The 17,087-nt window shown below is 30.7% G+C and overlaps 2 protein-coding genes across 4 annotated transcripts; both read left to right on the top strand.

The window, feature by feature from the left end:
- Positions 1–6,845: 6,845 nt before the first annotated feature.
- Positions 6,846–8,161, top strand: LOC100741790 (synaptosomal-associated protein 29). The gene is made up of 2 exons (XM_003489535.4): positions 6,846–7,243; positions 7,618–8,161. Exons 1-2 carry the CDS (start codon positions 6,974–6,976, stop codon positions 8,131–8,133), a joined length of 786 nt encoding a protein of 261 aa, XP_003489583.1. The 5' UTR covers positions 6,846–6,973; the 3' UTR covers positions 8,134–8,161.
- Positions 8,162–12,290: 4,129 nt separating this feature from the next.
- LOC100741547 (peptidyl-prolyl cis-trans isomerase FKBP4) lies at positions 12,291–14,882 on the top strand. 3 transcript variants are annotated; one of them, XM_033320745.1, is made up of 6 exons: positions 12,291–12,309; positions 12,763–13,096; positions 13,167–13,287; positions 13,365–13,612; positions 13,692–14,201; positions 14,458–14,882. In XM_033320745.1, the coding sequence occupies exons 2-6, from the start codon at positions 12,764–12,766 to the stop codon at positions 14,623–14,625; spliced, it is 1,380 nt and encodes a 459-aa protein (XP_033176636.1). In that variant the 5' UTR covers positions 12,291–12,309; position 12,763; the 3' UTR covers positions 14,626–14,882. The 3 variants fall into 3 exon arrangements, with proteins under 3 accessions (XP_033176636.1, XP_003489581.1, XP_012241127.1); XM_003489533.3 differs by having other exon boundaries at positions 12,300–12,459; XM_012385704.3 differs by having other exon boundaries at positions 12,300–12,459; positions 14,447–14,882.
- The last annotated feature ends 2,205 nt before the right edge of the window (positions 14,883–17,087 follow it).

Here is a 17,087-nt window from a genome sequence, read left to right as displayed (position 1 = left end):
GAGGGTCGTGAAATCCAATCTTCTACTCGAAGAAAGAAGCATCGATGCGGCTGCGGACTCGGCCGAGAAAAACAGCGCAATGGCGGCCTGGAAACAATGGAGGCCCAAGCCTCAACAGAACAAAGATGGCGCGAAGCCAAAGCACAGAGACCCAAATGACCAGAAGTGCTACAAATGTGGAAAACGGGGCCACATTTCGTACCAGTACCAAGAAGGGAAGGGAGATAAGGAGGAGAAAAACCAAAAGGAGAAAAGGAGACAAGAAGACGGCAAGAAGGAGACAGAATCAGAAGACAAATCGAGATACAAAAGACTTCTCTCTACGTTAGCTTCATCGTCCATCAGCCACATGGAAAGGGATAGGATCAGTTACCTTGACTCGGGGTCCTCGAATCACATGACTCCACGCTTGCAATCGGACAGATCAGAATTGACAAGGGATACCTGGAGGTTAAGGGAAAGGGAACGATCGTTGTGAAGATAACTAAATCCTGTGGCGGTTGGACCCTATCCTTGTCGAACGCTCTATGGGTGCCTGAATTAGATGTGAATGTAGTTTCGATTAGGCAATTGGCAATGAAGCGTGTCACCACAGTGTGTACGAGGGATGAGGCCGTTGGAACACATGATGATGGAGACGTTGTATTCAACTCAAGAGTAGGAGACAGTGTGTACTAGAGACAATACCATCTGAAAGGCACGTAGCAAACGTCACCGTGGAAAACGATCAGGAGGAGCCTGGGAAGGATGACGAAGGCATTAAGGTCATTAAGGCAAAGGCATACAAGAGTATTGTATCGTGGCACGAGAGATTAGGTCACCTACATGGAAATGCAATGAGAAAAATCCCTGTAAGTAGCGTGAAGGAGGACTCGAGGAAACATGAGGAACTATGTAGAGTCTGCGTGAAAGGAAAAATGACAAAAATGCCATTTCCGAGGACAGCTCACCACATGTGTCAACGCCTTTTAGAGATTGTTCACAGCGATGTTAGTGGCAGAGCTCAGTGCATGTCATTAGGCGGAGGTAATTACTTTGTGACTTTCATTGATGATTCCTCTCATTTCATGTACGTTAGGATCATTAGCAGGAAGAGCGAAGTACTTAAGTGCATCAAGGAATACCAGATGGAAGTGGAGGCTCTATACTAATCCAAAATAAGTGTCCTCCAAACTGACAATGGAGGTGAGTATACGGGGGAAAATTTTGAAAGTTACCTGAAGGAGAAAGGCATCTTACACAGGAAGACCGTCCCTAGGAACCCTAAGCAAAATGGAGTTTCCGAACGAGCAAATAGGATCCTGGTTGAGATGTCTAGGTGTTTACTCATCCAATCAGGGCTCCCTGATTATCTGTGGAGAGAAGCAGTGAACACTACGTGTCACATAAGGAACCTATTCCCATTCGCTGCTATCGGAGACAAGATCCCATTGGAACTATGGAAAGGTAAGGGATGCGACATCCAAGAGGAGATCAACCGACTGAGAGTATTTGGGTGCACAGTCTGGTACCTGAGAAGCCCAAGCGGACGAAAATTTAATAACCAGGGCAGATGAAGGGATATTTGTAGGTTTGTAGGTTACGACCGACAGGTCAAGGGTTATAGGATCTACCTGCCAAAAACCAAGAAAATAATAATATCTTGTCATGTCAGGTTTGAGGAGAATGTGTTTCCCTACAAGAGTGTTAAGATGGATACGAGTAATATAAAAAGGAGATTCTCAGAATGGATATGGGACGTAGAAGATTTTGAATTTGGAAGGGGAGTTGACCAGACTGACGTTGAAATACAAAGTGATGGCAAAAACGATGAAGGGGAGACTGACTATTTCATGGACAATTTAATGAGTGAGAATAATCGGGGGGAGGTTGAGAGTGTACCGACTGTGACCAGGAGGTCGGCAAGATTACATAAGCCAAAGACGTGTAATAGTTGCGCTCATGTTGCAACCGTTTGCAAAACTCAAAGCATGTATGTATCCGTGAATGTGTACGAAGCCCTGAGGAGACCAGATGCTCAAAAGTGGACTGATGCAATAATGAAGGAGTTAGACAATCTGAAAAATAAAGATGTGTGGGACATTGTGCAAAGACCTTTGAACAGAAATGTTATAGACTGTAAGTGGATGCTTGTCATAAAGAGAAACCCTGATAGATATAAGGCTAGGCTTGTAACCTTCAGTTCAATAGTAAAACGCAGAACTCTAAGAATTCTGCTTGCTCTGTGTGCAGAGAATGAGTGGGCCTACGAGCATATCGATGTGGAGTGTGCATATCTCAACAGTCCTCTGGATGAGGATATATACATGGAGCAACCAGAATTTTTTAAAATTCCAGGAAAAGACCGGACTTAATATGTGTGCAAACTCAAAAGGAGCCTGTATGGACTGAAGCAAACTGGGAGAATGTGGTTTAGGTACATCAATAGTATTTTGAAAGGTATGAGTCTGAACCCATGTATGAGTGTGTGTATGTAAATGCGTCCAAAGATCTGATTGTAGCTGTGTATGTGGATGACATTCTTGTGTTTGGAACGAAGGATAAGATTGAAGTGTTCAAAACTAGAATTAAGGAGAAATTAGATGTTAGGATGCTGGGTACAAATACTCAATTTCTATCCATCTACCTGAGTAAGCCAAACAGTACCACTGTCGTATTTGATCAATCCATACAGATAGGTCAAATGCTGGATCTGTTTGACATTGCTCATGAGGTTGGAGTGTCAACACCGCTAGCTAAGGAGTGTGAAGTCAGTTTTGACATTGAGTATGATGAGCCCTTCGATAATAAGTTGTATAAACAAACTGTGGGGCATATAATGTATGTCGCAACTGTGAGTAGATGAAGCTAGTGTACCAAAGGACAGGACAACCTTTGAAGGTGTTTTGTGATTCAGACTTTGCGGGTTGTACGGTAGATAGAAAATCTAGGAGCGGGTATGTCTTCATACTTGCTGGTGGTGCAATATCTTGGTTGTCCAAGAAACAACCAATTATAGCTCAATCGGCATGCGAAGCGGAGTTTGTGGCGATGCAAGAAGCAGCAAGGGAAACTGTGTGGATTTCCTTACTGTTAAGGAAGTTGGGTTAATTGTCATATTGCCTTCGCCCTTGCAAGATTTTTTGTGATAACATCAGGGCTATTTCATGGTCCAAAGATGAAGTAGTTGCTGAAAGTTCTAAGCATGTTCAAGTACGTTATTTTTATGTTAAGAACTGCGTATCGAAGGGAATATTAGATTCTACATATATACCTTCTACATATATAGTCCTGAGAATGTTGCTGACATTCTCACCAAAGGCTTAAATAGAGTTAAGACTCAGCATTTTACCAAAGTTATGGGGCTTATAGAAAGTACGATCAAAGGGGAGTGTTGAGCGAAGTTAACTTGACATGATCGCTAGTTACTACAAGCTAAGTTGGTACGACTGTTAACGACGCTCTTTTGTCTTAGAAGTCGACCACGTGTTAATTGACTAAGTATATTCTGTGTGTTAAGCCGTGTTGTACGAGACGGAGAAATATAGAGAGAAAAATCGAATCTGTGTGAATCGATTAATTATCAACCCCAAACCTACATCAATTAACACTTTTATCATATCCGTTATAAGAACTCCAGGACTAATGTTCTATTGAAATATAAAAATAAAACGATATGAGAATTGCTTGTGTTTTAAGTACATGCACGACCCCATTTTATTATTGAGAATTACGTTAATACATGGGTAATCATAGACAATTTTGTTGAACCAATTTTAATTATCGAAATAACAACGCTATCTATCAACGCCATCTGTTAGATTTAAGTTTTAAATGTTCCCACACCTTCGAAAATTTTCATTTTCTTGTCTGTACGTATGGACTAACGATGGCATTAAATAATATACTATACATATGTAAATAACAAACTGTTACCGTGATTTTGACGTTCAGCTTAGCCATGTTTATTTCGTGTTCGTGTAATGTTCCATATAAAAGTTATGTTTTGCTTTTGTTTTCTCCGTTTGTAAATAAAAGATGAAAACTGCTTATTTAGTTTAAAAAAAACAATTAAAATTTGAAAGGACAAACGGAACGATAGATTCATCGACATTTTCCACAGATATATTTAACTAATACTACCACCTATAAAATACGGAGGAAATATATTACTATGTAATACATAAAGTTACCTGGAGATATTAATTACATGGCCACACGCGTTGCGCTTTTTCATAGATTTTATGGCTTCTTGTGCTGGAATTGCTGGTGCCATCAAGTTGGTATCAATGACTCTACGGTATTCTTCGGTTTTTGAGTCTGTAACGGAATATTTACGATTAGTTATTACAAACAGAAATGTATCTATGAATATTATTACATATCCAAGCTATTATTAGTAAAAGTAATTAAATATAACAGTTGGGACATATAAGAATCAACGTTTAGATAAAAAAAACTTCAATTTCGCGAGTAAAACTGTATTATTTATGTAATATTTGACATTTGTAACATTTACATTTAAAAATAATAATTAGAAAAGCATTACTATTTTGAAATAGTAGATATTGTAGGGAAGCAAACATCTGAAAACAAAATTTGAATTTTACTTGAAAAGATCAGTCGAATATAGCGAACACAATTTTTTTGTATCAGATTTGATTTTCTTAAAAATTCTTCGAATATTCCTTAAACACGTGTAACAACTTTTTTATCTGATGAATTTAGAAAATTTGGAGCAAGAAAATCTCGATCAGAACATAACTAATGCACAGCGAAGTTTTGATATTGCAAAGCATTTTTAACACAGCATAAGTGCTAATCGTCAGCAATATATCAGTGATAATTAATAGATAGCGATTTTTCAGAATAAATACCACGCAGAGATGGCAACAAATGAAAATCACATAGCTTGCAAAATAAAAGGATCCTATTTGTTTTGTTCGTATGGTTAAATTTCTGGTCTAACAAAACAAAAGTTGTAATGCTTATGTTTTAATGCAAATGTATATAAATACTCCTTCCGCGTACTATGGTACGCATTCAATAGTAAACCGATGATTCAAGATTAATTTAATCAAGCAAAATATTTCTGTATAATAATAAAAATAATCTTTTTGCTGTTATATTAATGACAAAGCTAAGCTAATTTCTTGAAATTTTCCACATAACTGTCTTCTCAGCTAACGGTCAACACTATTTGTTTAACGAAAGCTACAACAGATAGTAGTTCGGTACAGAAAAATTCTGGAAAAGAATGTTATCCAACCATCCGACACCAAATAACAGACATTAAACAAATCTAGATTATTGTAACCATTTTACACATTTTGCACAATAATTGTATAACTCATGATTACTGACAATACTTGATATGAGAAAGGATTACAAGAAAATACAAATGCAAGCATATTCGTAAAGCATCATAGATTGATATCAATAAATATTTTACCGATGATAGGTGCGACAAAAGCAACTCCAGCATTATTTACTAGAATGTCAAGGCCACCAAACTTTTTATTTAACATTTGAATGCACTTAACAATATCTTCTTCATTCGTTACATCACACTCGATCGGAAAAAGGGATACTGAGACAAGTACACAAGTACGTATATGACAAACGGAAGGTTATTATAAATGTGTATATGTCGTAAATAAGTACAATTGTATATTATCTAAGTGTAGATTGTACTGGCAATGTAGGAAAAATTACAATGACAATAAACGTGTAAAGTAACGAGTTATTCTAAATAGTTATTAGTGGTAATGAGAAATTATGACACTTAATGAATTTATTATCAATATTACTCCGTTCATTGCCTCTGCTACACTGCTATGTAATTCATACCGCATACATTTATTTCACCGCATCAGAATTCACACTGTACTTATATATAACGTTCCTAAAATTAATGCTATATTAATGCCACAAAACTGCAACGATTTTTAAAGATATAAAGATGGAGTGCATGAAAGCGATAACCGAAGCGCTCTCAGTACGAGAGCTGAAAAGCAATATAGGAATAGAGAAAGAACTCTGCATAGGGAGAGATCTCTTGTTTCCTTGCCTAATAAAACTTGCACATTTGTGCAGTAAATATGTAAATGTTACAGCGATCACGAACGGGACAGCGTGCACACATGAAACCTTCTGTTTTTATTCTTATGTCGCATCCACTTACATATGATATGACTTGCCTACTCTGTTTTCATACTTTATAGTGACGATACATAACATTTCTACTCTCATTGCCTTACCATGAGGCATAACACAAAGTTTAATAAAATGACTACACCACGGTTATAGTATAAATATGTCTCGATACTCGTTAGGGACAACCGTCCAAAAATTGCGTCGTGAAAAATTAACATGGAAAACAATAAAGTTATCGTGTTTGCGAGACAGCGATAAGTAGAGTGTCTGCCTTTGTTTGAGACATTCATAGCAAGTCACGCATGCGCAGAACGAGAACTTTCTTATTTTCTATGTTGGTTTTTCATGACTCAGTTTTCAGACGGTTCCTTCTATGCTTTCAGCATAGGAGTGTCCAAACCTATTTATATGATTGTGGTCTATATCAGATCTAGTTTATGATTCATGATGATTTCATTTCTCAATTTTAAATGGAACTATATGCAATATATTTTTTATTATATCTAATTTAAGATAAGTTAAGTTGAGATTTAAAAATAATTCAAAATATACCTTTTAAGAAAAAAGGATAGTTATTTTTCAGAAAGATAGCAGGATTATAATTCGAATTCTTAGAAAAAATGCATAAACTTTGATTTACTATTAAAACATTTGAAAATTAGTAATGGCCTGCGATACATATACATTTACATGTAGACTGCCATCTATAACGTAGTTTCAGACTTAGCCCACAGTATAAGATTTTATGTGTCTACGAATGTCACTGTATCGGACGATTTAGTCAGAGTTTGAAGCAGATTTAAAGACAATATTATTAAGTGCGCGATACGCTACAAATATGGCAAGCCAAAATTATTTAAGTGATCCAAAAAATCCGTTCTTCTCTCTCGAGGATGATATAGACGACGAAACTTTTCTAAAAAGTGCACCACCAAGATCTGGTCTTACGACTTACAATCAGTATAATAATTTTGACAATGGCCTCGAACAAAAACGTCAACAATTATTGCAACGAAAAAAGGAAATAGAAGAACGTACAATACAATCAACAAAAAGGTCTATTTCGCTTTTAAGAGATTCCGAACAGATTGGAGCTGCTACTGCAGAGGTGATTCTAAAAATTTGTCACTATTAAATATGTTGTTTTTTATGTCTTACTATAATAATTATTTAGATTTATTTCTTGAAATATTTATGTAATGTTTATTTGGTAAATCCTGTTTGCCCATTTTTTATTTACTAAATTAAGTTGTTTTTAATATAAAAAAGATAATTTGTTATTATAAGGAAACTACTGCATTTAAATTTAATATTTAATTTATCTAAATATACAAATTAATTTATGAATTATATAAAATATATTAAAATGTCAAATTTGTTATACGATATGAACAAAATATTTATTTATTGCATGTTCTCTTTAATATATTTCACTACATATATATATATATATATAGTTGTATATTAATTGTTTTATTTCAGGAACTCATTAGACAGAGAGAACAATTAGAAAGAACAGAGAAAAGATTGGATGATATTAATAGCACATTAAGGTTTAGTCAAAAACATATCCAAGGAATAAAAAGTGTATTTGGAAGCCTTAAAAATTACCTCAGTGGTAAATCAATGGATGCACCAATACCGTCAACTATATTATCAGAATCTTCTAGCTCTGAATCTATGACATCTCCTGCTCTATCTAATTCATTAGAACAAGTACAGACTAATATAGCTAATACAAGTCCAGCATTAAAATTACATGGCTTAGATAATGATATAGAAACAAATTCTTTAAGCAATAATGTGAGCAAAGTATTAGAACAAAATTTAGATGAGATGAGTGGTTCATTAGCTAGATTGAAAGGTTTAGCAATAGGACTGTCGGAAGAAATAGATCTACAAAATGACTTGATCGACAACATAACAGATAAAGCAGAAAAGACAGATATTATGCTTCAAAAACAAAATAAAGACCTAACTCATTTATTAAAAAAATAAGTCATATATGTGCAATAGATAAGATTTTTAAAAAGTGCTTAGTATATTAAATTCATTTATATTTTAAATGAATGTATAATAAATATTGCCTTCTTTAGTCTGAAAAATTTTCATATATGTTATTTATTTTGTAAGATTACTTTATGATATTTTGTAAAATACATGTTAGAGTAATGTAAAACCTTATGAAGAAAAGTATAAAAAAATGCACTTCTATACTTATAATTATTATTTCAACTATTAGTTTTATTTTTATTCACTTTGTATATTATAAGAAATTTCAATTTAGAATTAAATATACATTATATTTCTTTCTTGCTGTTCTCAGCAAGTCAAATTATCTTTAATTTTTCTGCTAAACTTATTAGACTTAAATTTTTTTAAATATTATATTAAGATTTAAATCATTTTTATATTGTTTTAACCTTATACATCAATCAATGAACTAAAAATTATACAAAATACTGTGATAGAAAAGAATCAGCTGTAATGGATAAGTGATAATTGGTATCTTTTGACAATTCAAATATTACATTTCATTAAAATTTGTGGCAATGAACATTGTTGTTAGGAACATTAGATAAACAATAATTTTTGTTTAAACTAGATAAGTTTGATGCAATCTAATGTTCAATAATAATTGTGCATAAACCATATCAAAAAATGTAAATAAATTACATATAATATTAATAAATGTTACTATAGATTGAAGAAAATTGATTTAAAGATATAATTCTAAAAGCAATGTTCTGTATACTACAAACTGCTTTAGATGTAACAGTTTATGTTGCCTGTAATAGAATAATTTTCTTTGGATAAATTTGCATATAGATATTTTGTAAAAATAAGTATAGGAATACATTATAAACCAAATTATCTAAAGAAGAGGAACTTCCCTTTAAAATTAATAATAATGGAAAATGTACAAATATTTATATAAATTACAATTGCTATTTACACAAACCTACAATTATTCGTTTTTATTATGTTATATATATATATATATATATATATATATATATATTATACATATATATTAAATATTTGGTAATGCCCATATAATCATAAAATGATTAAATACATTTATAGATTTTAAAGCATAAATGAACATGTATGCTAGTACTGGAAAAATATCTTAATTACATGGTATGTCAGTTGAACAAGGAAAATATTCATAGTTTATAAGTACAACTTCAATCTCACTGCCAATGATATTAAATCAAATTAAAAAGGAAATGTGTTATAGTTGTTTGACCTCATTTAAATTATATCGTCATCTTTGTATGTGTATATGTATGTTTGATATAATATTAATAATGTTGTATTATTACACACGTATTGTAGCTACATAAATGTATTATATTTGCATGTACTTATCCATAATCATTCTTTTTCTCTTTTGAAGATAAAACATTGATTTTCTTAATACATTTTCTACACATATAACTATACATGTATAATTTGATATACTTGTATTAAAGAGGAAATTTCTTCTCTACTTATATATAGTACCTTTATACATTTTTAATATATAAGATAAAAAAATAAGTAATGTTTTATACATATAGAATATTTGATATATTAATAAATAATCATGTTAATAATATAAGAAAAATATAATTAAAAAACTGTCATTGAGGTATACAAATAATAAAACCATAACATTTATCGTAAGTTCAATTTATCTACAAGAAAATGTTCTATTTCTTTTTATTTTTGTTTCATTACGTGTTAAAAACAACAATATATATATAATTATATACATATATATTACTTTCAACAAAAAAATATGATTCTTTTACAATATTTTATTGATTTAATCTTGTTATTTATTTCTTCTATTCCATCTATCTCAGTTTTTCTGCATTAAGGTTGTTGAGTGGTACTGGTGGTGGTGCTTTGTCTACCTGTAAATAAGCACAATAAATTAATTATTATGTAATGGAAAACTTTTACCATAAATTACTTGACATTTTCAAAGAGGAGTATTTAGATTTAAAATGTTTATTGATATAGCTGTTTGTATTTAATGATTTTATATTCAAATCAACCTACTGTTAAAAATAACACTTAGCAATTTGTGAATATTGAATTTTGAAAGTTATTAATTTAAAGATAATATTTGCTACTATACAAATATAACTTACCACCATTTCCAAAATTTAACCGTCGACAACCAACTTTACCATCATGATGGGAAGCAAAGTGAGATCGAACATTCATAAAAATTCCGGGTTCCTATCAATAAAAAAGGTTTATGCTACACAACGCACTACTAAAATTACAATACACAATTACAATTACAATTTTTGACATAAATAATACAATATTTGCTTAGAAAATATTATGGGTTGCATCGATTAATGTATTAAAATATACGCATATAATCTTATTTAAAAAAACGTTAATATCTATTTATATTACATAATCACATGATTTTAAGGTATACAAAATTATTAACGGAATGAATAACAAGAGGGTTATTTGCAATAGAAATTATAAAATTTAGATTTTTATTATGAAGTATTATAAAGTTATTGGTTAATATACTTGGTTATCATTTGATGAATGTATCAGTAAAATATTACACCAATGATAATGAAACGCCCTCAAGATTACAGATAAGCTGTTTCAGGAACGAAGCAAAACCGTAAAACGATATAAATTTATTACCTTAATTACCTTCATAGAGGAATCTAAAAACTAACCACAGTATATTTTGCAATAAAAAACAATAGTAATGCAAATTTCAGTTCATCAAAGAACATGATTTTATGCAAAAATAATACAAAATAATATCCACTGTATAGTATAAAACACTATGTAATAATAGAAATCGTTCCGGTGAAATTTTTGATAGAGTGATGATACATAAAAGGGACGTAAACAACAGTAGAATAAAATACTTAAACAACTACATTTCGATATATTATTATCATATTTGTAATTTCTCGGGAATTAATATAATAATTATCAAAACTACAACAGCATACTCATATAAATTGCAGCGCCAATTTTAGTTTTTAATTTTATAAATTTATATGCATACACGATGCAATAAAAATAAGTTTCTTTTGCTCTTATATAAATTGTTCTAGTTATCTAAGAGTATTTCAATTCTTCTCTCAGTACTATAGTCATTTATGATATTGAATGGCAATACAGTATGGAAATATTATAAAAGTCTTACCGCAATGAAAAGTAATATACAAAGAAACAAGTGCATTTTGAACAACTTCATCCTGAGATTTAAATTGGAAAAAAACTCTTGTAACCTGGATGTTTACGTATTTATACTCGTACAATACAATTAAAGTATTTATCTACCATCAGAGAAGTATATTTGTATGATTATATTTCCTGTAATCTTCTACAGTAATTGCGTGTTTTTATCTTTGTTTTGTGTTAATATTACTCTTGTACAGTGATTAAAAAATACGTGTTATTTAGTTAGCATAGAATTTAATTGCAGTAAAATTGCATAATTTTAATCAGTTCAAAATCTTCAGAAAAGCACGATAAAAAATATCAAACGAATGAAAAAATAATTACTAAAAATTCCATTCGTTTCAAATAATCTTCTTCTTACTACTCGATTTAATTTACGATTTGTTATATTTATTCATTACATTATTATGTGCAACTAAAAGAAGCGATCTATCATTTCTTTTCTTAATTTAATATAAAATGATTATAAATTGTACATATACATACACACTTTGTCATAAGTGACTTATATTTTTCAATATTTTATTTTTATGAATATACATAATTTACATAAAGATTCTGTATTCGTTTAATAAAAAATATGTAAATTATATAAGAAAATAAATAATGTAAATAAAACATAATATATTACTTTTATTACATAATATTTTATTTTATATTTCATGTAATTTGTAGTAATAAAAGTAATATGAAATACGTAAGACTAGTTATTCTATTAGGTAAAAACACAAATAATTTATTCATAAAATAAATTAAATATATAAACAAAATATATTTTGTTTATACGATTTTTATAATCTAATTATTATAAATAAAGACATAAATTCACAGGAAATGTATTACTCGCAGTTACTTGTATTTATTCGTATAAAATATATCGATATTACAAGCGAGATATCGCAACTAAAAGTCGGTAATCGATACAGAAACGAAGCTTTAGAATTTCTGGTAGGTTCTATGGAATTGATTACTTTAAACGAACTGCGAGACCAGACCAGTCAGTTTCTAGTTTCTAGAATCGTCTGCCTTATTTTAGCGTGTTTTTAGTATTGCGTAAAGGACTATTTTATTACAAAGATATTATTTAAAGATATACAAGTAAGTATTCTTGTACATTTTATGTACATATGTACGTACTTTCGTTTATACTCTGGAATAAATACGTATATTTGTGTACATTTTCTTCTATTCCTATAATAGTTAATTGCATTAAATTTGTCATTTTTACTAAGAACTATAGCAATATTAATTTTCAACTTATTAGTATCACTTTTCTCTTATATTAAATTTTAAAAAGATTTTGTTTTATATTATGCTTACTCATTGTTTGTATAAAATAATAAATAGAAATAAAACATTAAATAAGAAACATGGTATTTATTATGCTTTCTTTAAATTTAGAATGGCTATAGACATATCTCCGAACAAGGATGGAGGTGTACAGAAAGAAATAATTAAGGAAGGTATAGGAGATGAAACTCCATCACCTGGAAGCAACGTAATAGTACATTATACTGGTACCTTAATGGATGGAACAAAGTTTGATTCAAGCAAGGATCGTAATGAACCATTTCAATTTGAACTTAAGAAAGGAAGTGTAATTAAAGCATGGGATATAGGGGTAGCTACTATGAAAAAGGGCGAAGTTGCGCTATTGACCTGTGCTCCTGAATATGCATATGGGAAAAATGGCAGTCCACCTAAAATTCCTTCAAATGCGACACTTAAATTTGAAGTTAGTTATTAGATTAAAACTTTAATTAATAAAAAATTTAATATTGTGAAATATATTACTTTTTTTTTAGATTGAAATGATTGATTGGAAAGGAGAAGATTTAAGTCCTGAAAAAAACGGTAGTATTGAAAGGTATCAGATTGTACAAGGAAAAGATTATATTACTCCACAAGAAGGAGCTTTGGTAAATGGTAAATATAGTTGTGTATGATATCTTTACTTTTTCTTACTTTGAATATAATCTATCTCAAACTTGTTCCTTTTTCAGTACATTTAACTGGAATACATAATGGGAAAGTATTTGAAGATAGAGATGTACAATTCTCCCTCGGAGAAGGAGAAGATTGTGGTGTTATAGAGGGTGTAGAAAAGGCTTTGGAGAGCTTTAAAAGTGGAGAAAAATCAAGACTAAAAATTAAAAGCAAATATGCATATAAAAACGTCGGGAAGCCTGAATTTGACATTCCACCAAATGCAACTGTAGAATATACAGTAGAATTAAAAAGCTTTGAAAAAGTAATTATTTCACTAAAATATGTAAAATAATAAATTAATTGTATTATTTTTTAATTCACATATTCCATACACGTTCCAGGCTGTAGAACCTTGGTCCTTAAATAGTCATCAACAAATAGAACAAGCTAAAGTGTACAAAGAAAAGGGAACAAATTATTTCAAAATGAATAAATATAACTTAGCAATTAAGATGTATAAGAAAGTTACTTCATTTTTGAAATACGAAGATGGCTTTGAAGCAGATCTTAAAACGGAAAGGAATAATCTTATTTTATCGGCGCATTTAAATTTGGCTTTATCTTACTTAAAAATAGAGCAAAATGTTGAAGCAAAAGATGCATGTAATGAAGCTTTGAAATTAAGTCCACAAAATGAGAAAGCTTTATTCAGGAGAGGACAAGCATACCTCGCATTAGCATCGCCTGAAATTGCGATTAAAGACTTCCAAGAAGTTTTGAAGATAGAACCAAAAAATACAGCAGCTATAAAACAAATTGGAGTTTGCAATAGTCTTATCAAAAGGCAATTAGCAAAAGAGAAAAAACTGTATGCAAACATGTTTGACAAATTTGCCCAAGAAGATAAACAGGTTTGTGAAAAACAATAATCTTATATAATATAGTCTGGAAGTATTTAATTTTTTGTTTTACTCTTATATATATAAACTTAACAATTGATAGCATGTGTTTCATTCATATTATAATACATAATAAAAAAATATGTAGAATACAATAAAGTTGATTAAATTTATGTCTAGTCAAATACATATTCATAATAAGTTTCTATGCCATAAATTTCTACGTCGTCGTGATACGTTTGACCATAAATTGTTAGTAATGTCACAGAAGGAAGAGGAGGAGCTGCGAGATCAACCAGATGTGATGTGTGGGGCCTTGGGTGAATGGGGGCAGGAAGAACGACCTGGAGGTAGAGATGCAACTGCCTTTGAAAAGGAGAATCCTAATATACTTATGCTCAATGCTAATGGTACTGACGAATTTCAAAATATGTAAAATATTAATTATTTATCTGCCCCATTCCTTACACTGCCCCGGTTTTAACTACCACCAGTATGAAATTCTGTTAACTATTGGTTTCTAATGTGTTCTAAGTAGTACTATTTCAACAGTACCACATAAAAATGCATGTCATTTAGTTTACTATCTAGTTTATTAGTATTCTGTGACATATGATGCAGCCTAGTCAGGAAATCTTATATTTTGCGTAATTGAATCAAAATTTTTAAAGAATAAAATTTTCTTACTACTCATCTTGTTCAGTTTTTTATATATATTCAAGATGTAAGACAAGAATTATCAAAATTTAATTCAACATAAATTCATTTTGTAATTTTACCAAATGTAATTGGTCTTTATTTACAAGTTTATACTCAAAATTACAATGTTTACATTATTATTATTATATGTTTTGCATTTTATACAATTATAAATGCAGTGTAATAAAACTAAATGATAATATATAATTCTTGAACAAGTTATACCCTTGAATTTTATTTACCTTCATATAAATAATTTTATAAATTATTATTATTACATGCAATACTAAAAGAAGGTAAGTGATTTTTAACAACTCAAAAAATCTCAGAATGTTGTATTTGAACGGACCTAGGCATCATCTTCCGTGCAGTTCTATCTTTCGAGGGTATAGAAATATTCACTATCATTCTGATCGCAATTCAACCGAAACAATGCTATAACAATGAAATAAAAAATATAAAAACTTTTATTTTTCTTATTTTGTTGATTTAGCAATAATTGCGTCATCACCGGAACAAATTACTGGGAACAACGAGAATTGCTTTAAGCCACCAATTTCCTGGAATAGCAGTGGTAATATTTACGATTTACAACTTACGACGCATATAATTTCGTAATATAAATAGTTCCTGGTATTATCTATGACCTGCACCGACAATGGCACAATTATCAATGAATCGCCGAAACAAGAAAATAAAGTTTCTTATTCTTCATTTTATTGTTGTAATATCGTTTTAATAGAATTGTTGAAATTCTTATAATCAAAATGATACCGAATATGGTACTCTCGAAAGGTGGACGATGCGGTCAACTACACAGGCGGTTGTGTTCGAGTCCGTTCGAACACAACATTCTAATATTACATTGAATACTAAAACTGATGTTACATGCATTGTTTAGAGTTTAGTTTAGACACGTTCGACTTCTCATCACTATAACATAAACAACTTTCGTCGCTTGCCAACTAATGGAACTCGGTCGCAACGTATTCGAGGCCAGACGGATTCAGCCATCGCCATATGAGGGTTAAACCAATTTCTACTTTTTTAAACTGGTCTGTTTAGATACGAATTCCGTGAATTGTCTTGCTGTGCCACATTTTCTTCCTTATTCCTCATTTTTACATTTAATGTATTCACAACAATGCGATCATATTCATAATCAGATAATAGCACTCAATTTATAGAAAGCCATCAGTTAATAAATTTTAAGTTACAACAGAAGAATATATTTAATACGTTAAAAAGAAAAAATGTCGAACGAAATAGGCAAAGGATCATGATGTTTATAAAAATATGAATAATTACATTGGAATTACATTTCAAGTAAACACATCGAGCTAAATGAGAGAATACACAGAAGCGGCTAATTGCTTGCTTTGATTTTGAAGCTATGTCACTATTCGTAAGCGGGTGGGTAAATAGAATCATCGGACGAAAACGCGAGACTCGCTTCTCCTTATCGTATAGAGAACAGCGATCATCTTCTCCTAATTGTAACGTCAGATATTTCGAGATATTAATCCTTTGGCGATAACGCACACATCCAAACCGCTCTGTGTTCTCGCCTATCATATAATTATGTTTCTAGCAACAGCTCACAGATGGCGCGCGACATATAATTGCAATAATAAGGGTACTTACATGTTGCACTGTTGCCATTCTGAATGTTCTCGCGAGCGCGGGTTCCTCCGAGTTAAACGAATAACTCTGTATCCTGTATCTAACTGCTTCCTGAAGAATTTTTATTAATTTGCTTAGCAACAGAAATGTTGATGCAGTAATAAATTAGCTTATGACAAAAAACTGATAGTTTCAGTTAAAACGTAAATATTAGGACTGTAGTAAAATTATTCTTTTTACTTACTCTTACAATTGAAGTAAGTAAAAGATAAATAAATAAATATATTAAATAAAATTGTATAAAAATTGAAAACTTATAATATTAATAAAGAACTATGCAATAAAATTACCTAAATACCTAAAAGTAAATAAATATCATAAAGTATGTTGAATTATATACGTAAATTTTGTTTTTGCTATTGGTTATCTCATAAAGTTTAATCTGATTTAATTAATACTGCAATACATATATCTTGCAATCTTATTGGTAAGCCTTACTATTTGTACGTGTTAAACGAATGATATGTTCAATTACTAACACATAGTCAACGACTATTAAACACATTTAAGGAGATC

Source organism: Bombus impatiens, unplaced genomic scaffold, assembly GCF_000188095.3.
Source record: "Bombus impatiens unplaced genomic scaffold, BIMP_2.2 scf_0343, whole genome shotgun sequence".
In the NCBI taxonomy this organism is placed as follows: domain Eukaryota; kingdom Metazoa; phylum Arthropoda; class Insecta; order Hymenoptera; family Apidae; genus Bombus; species Bombus impatiens.
This window is presented reverse-complemented; position numbering and strand designations above follow the sequence as displayed.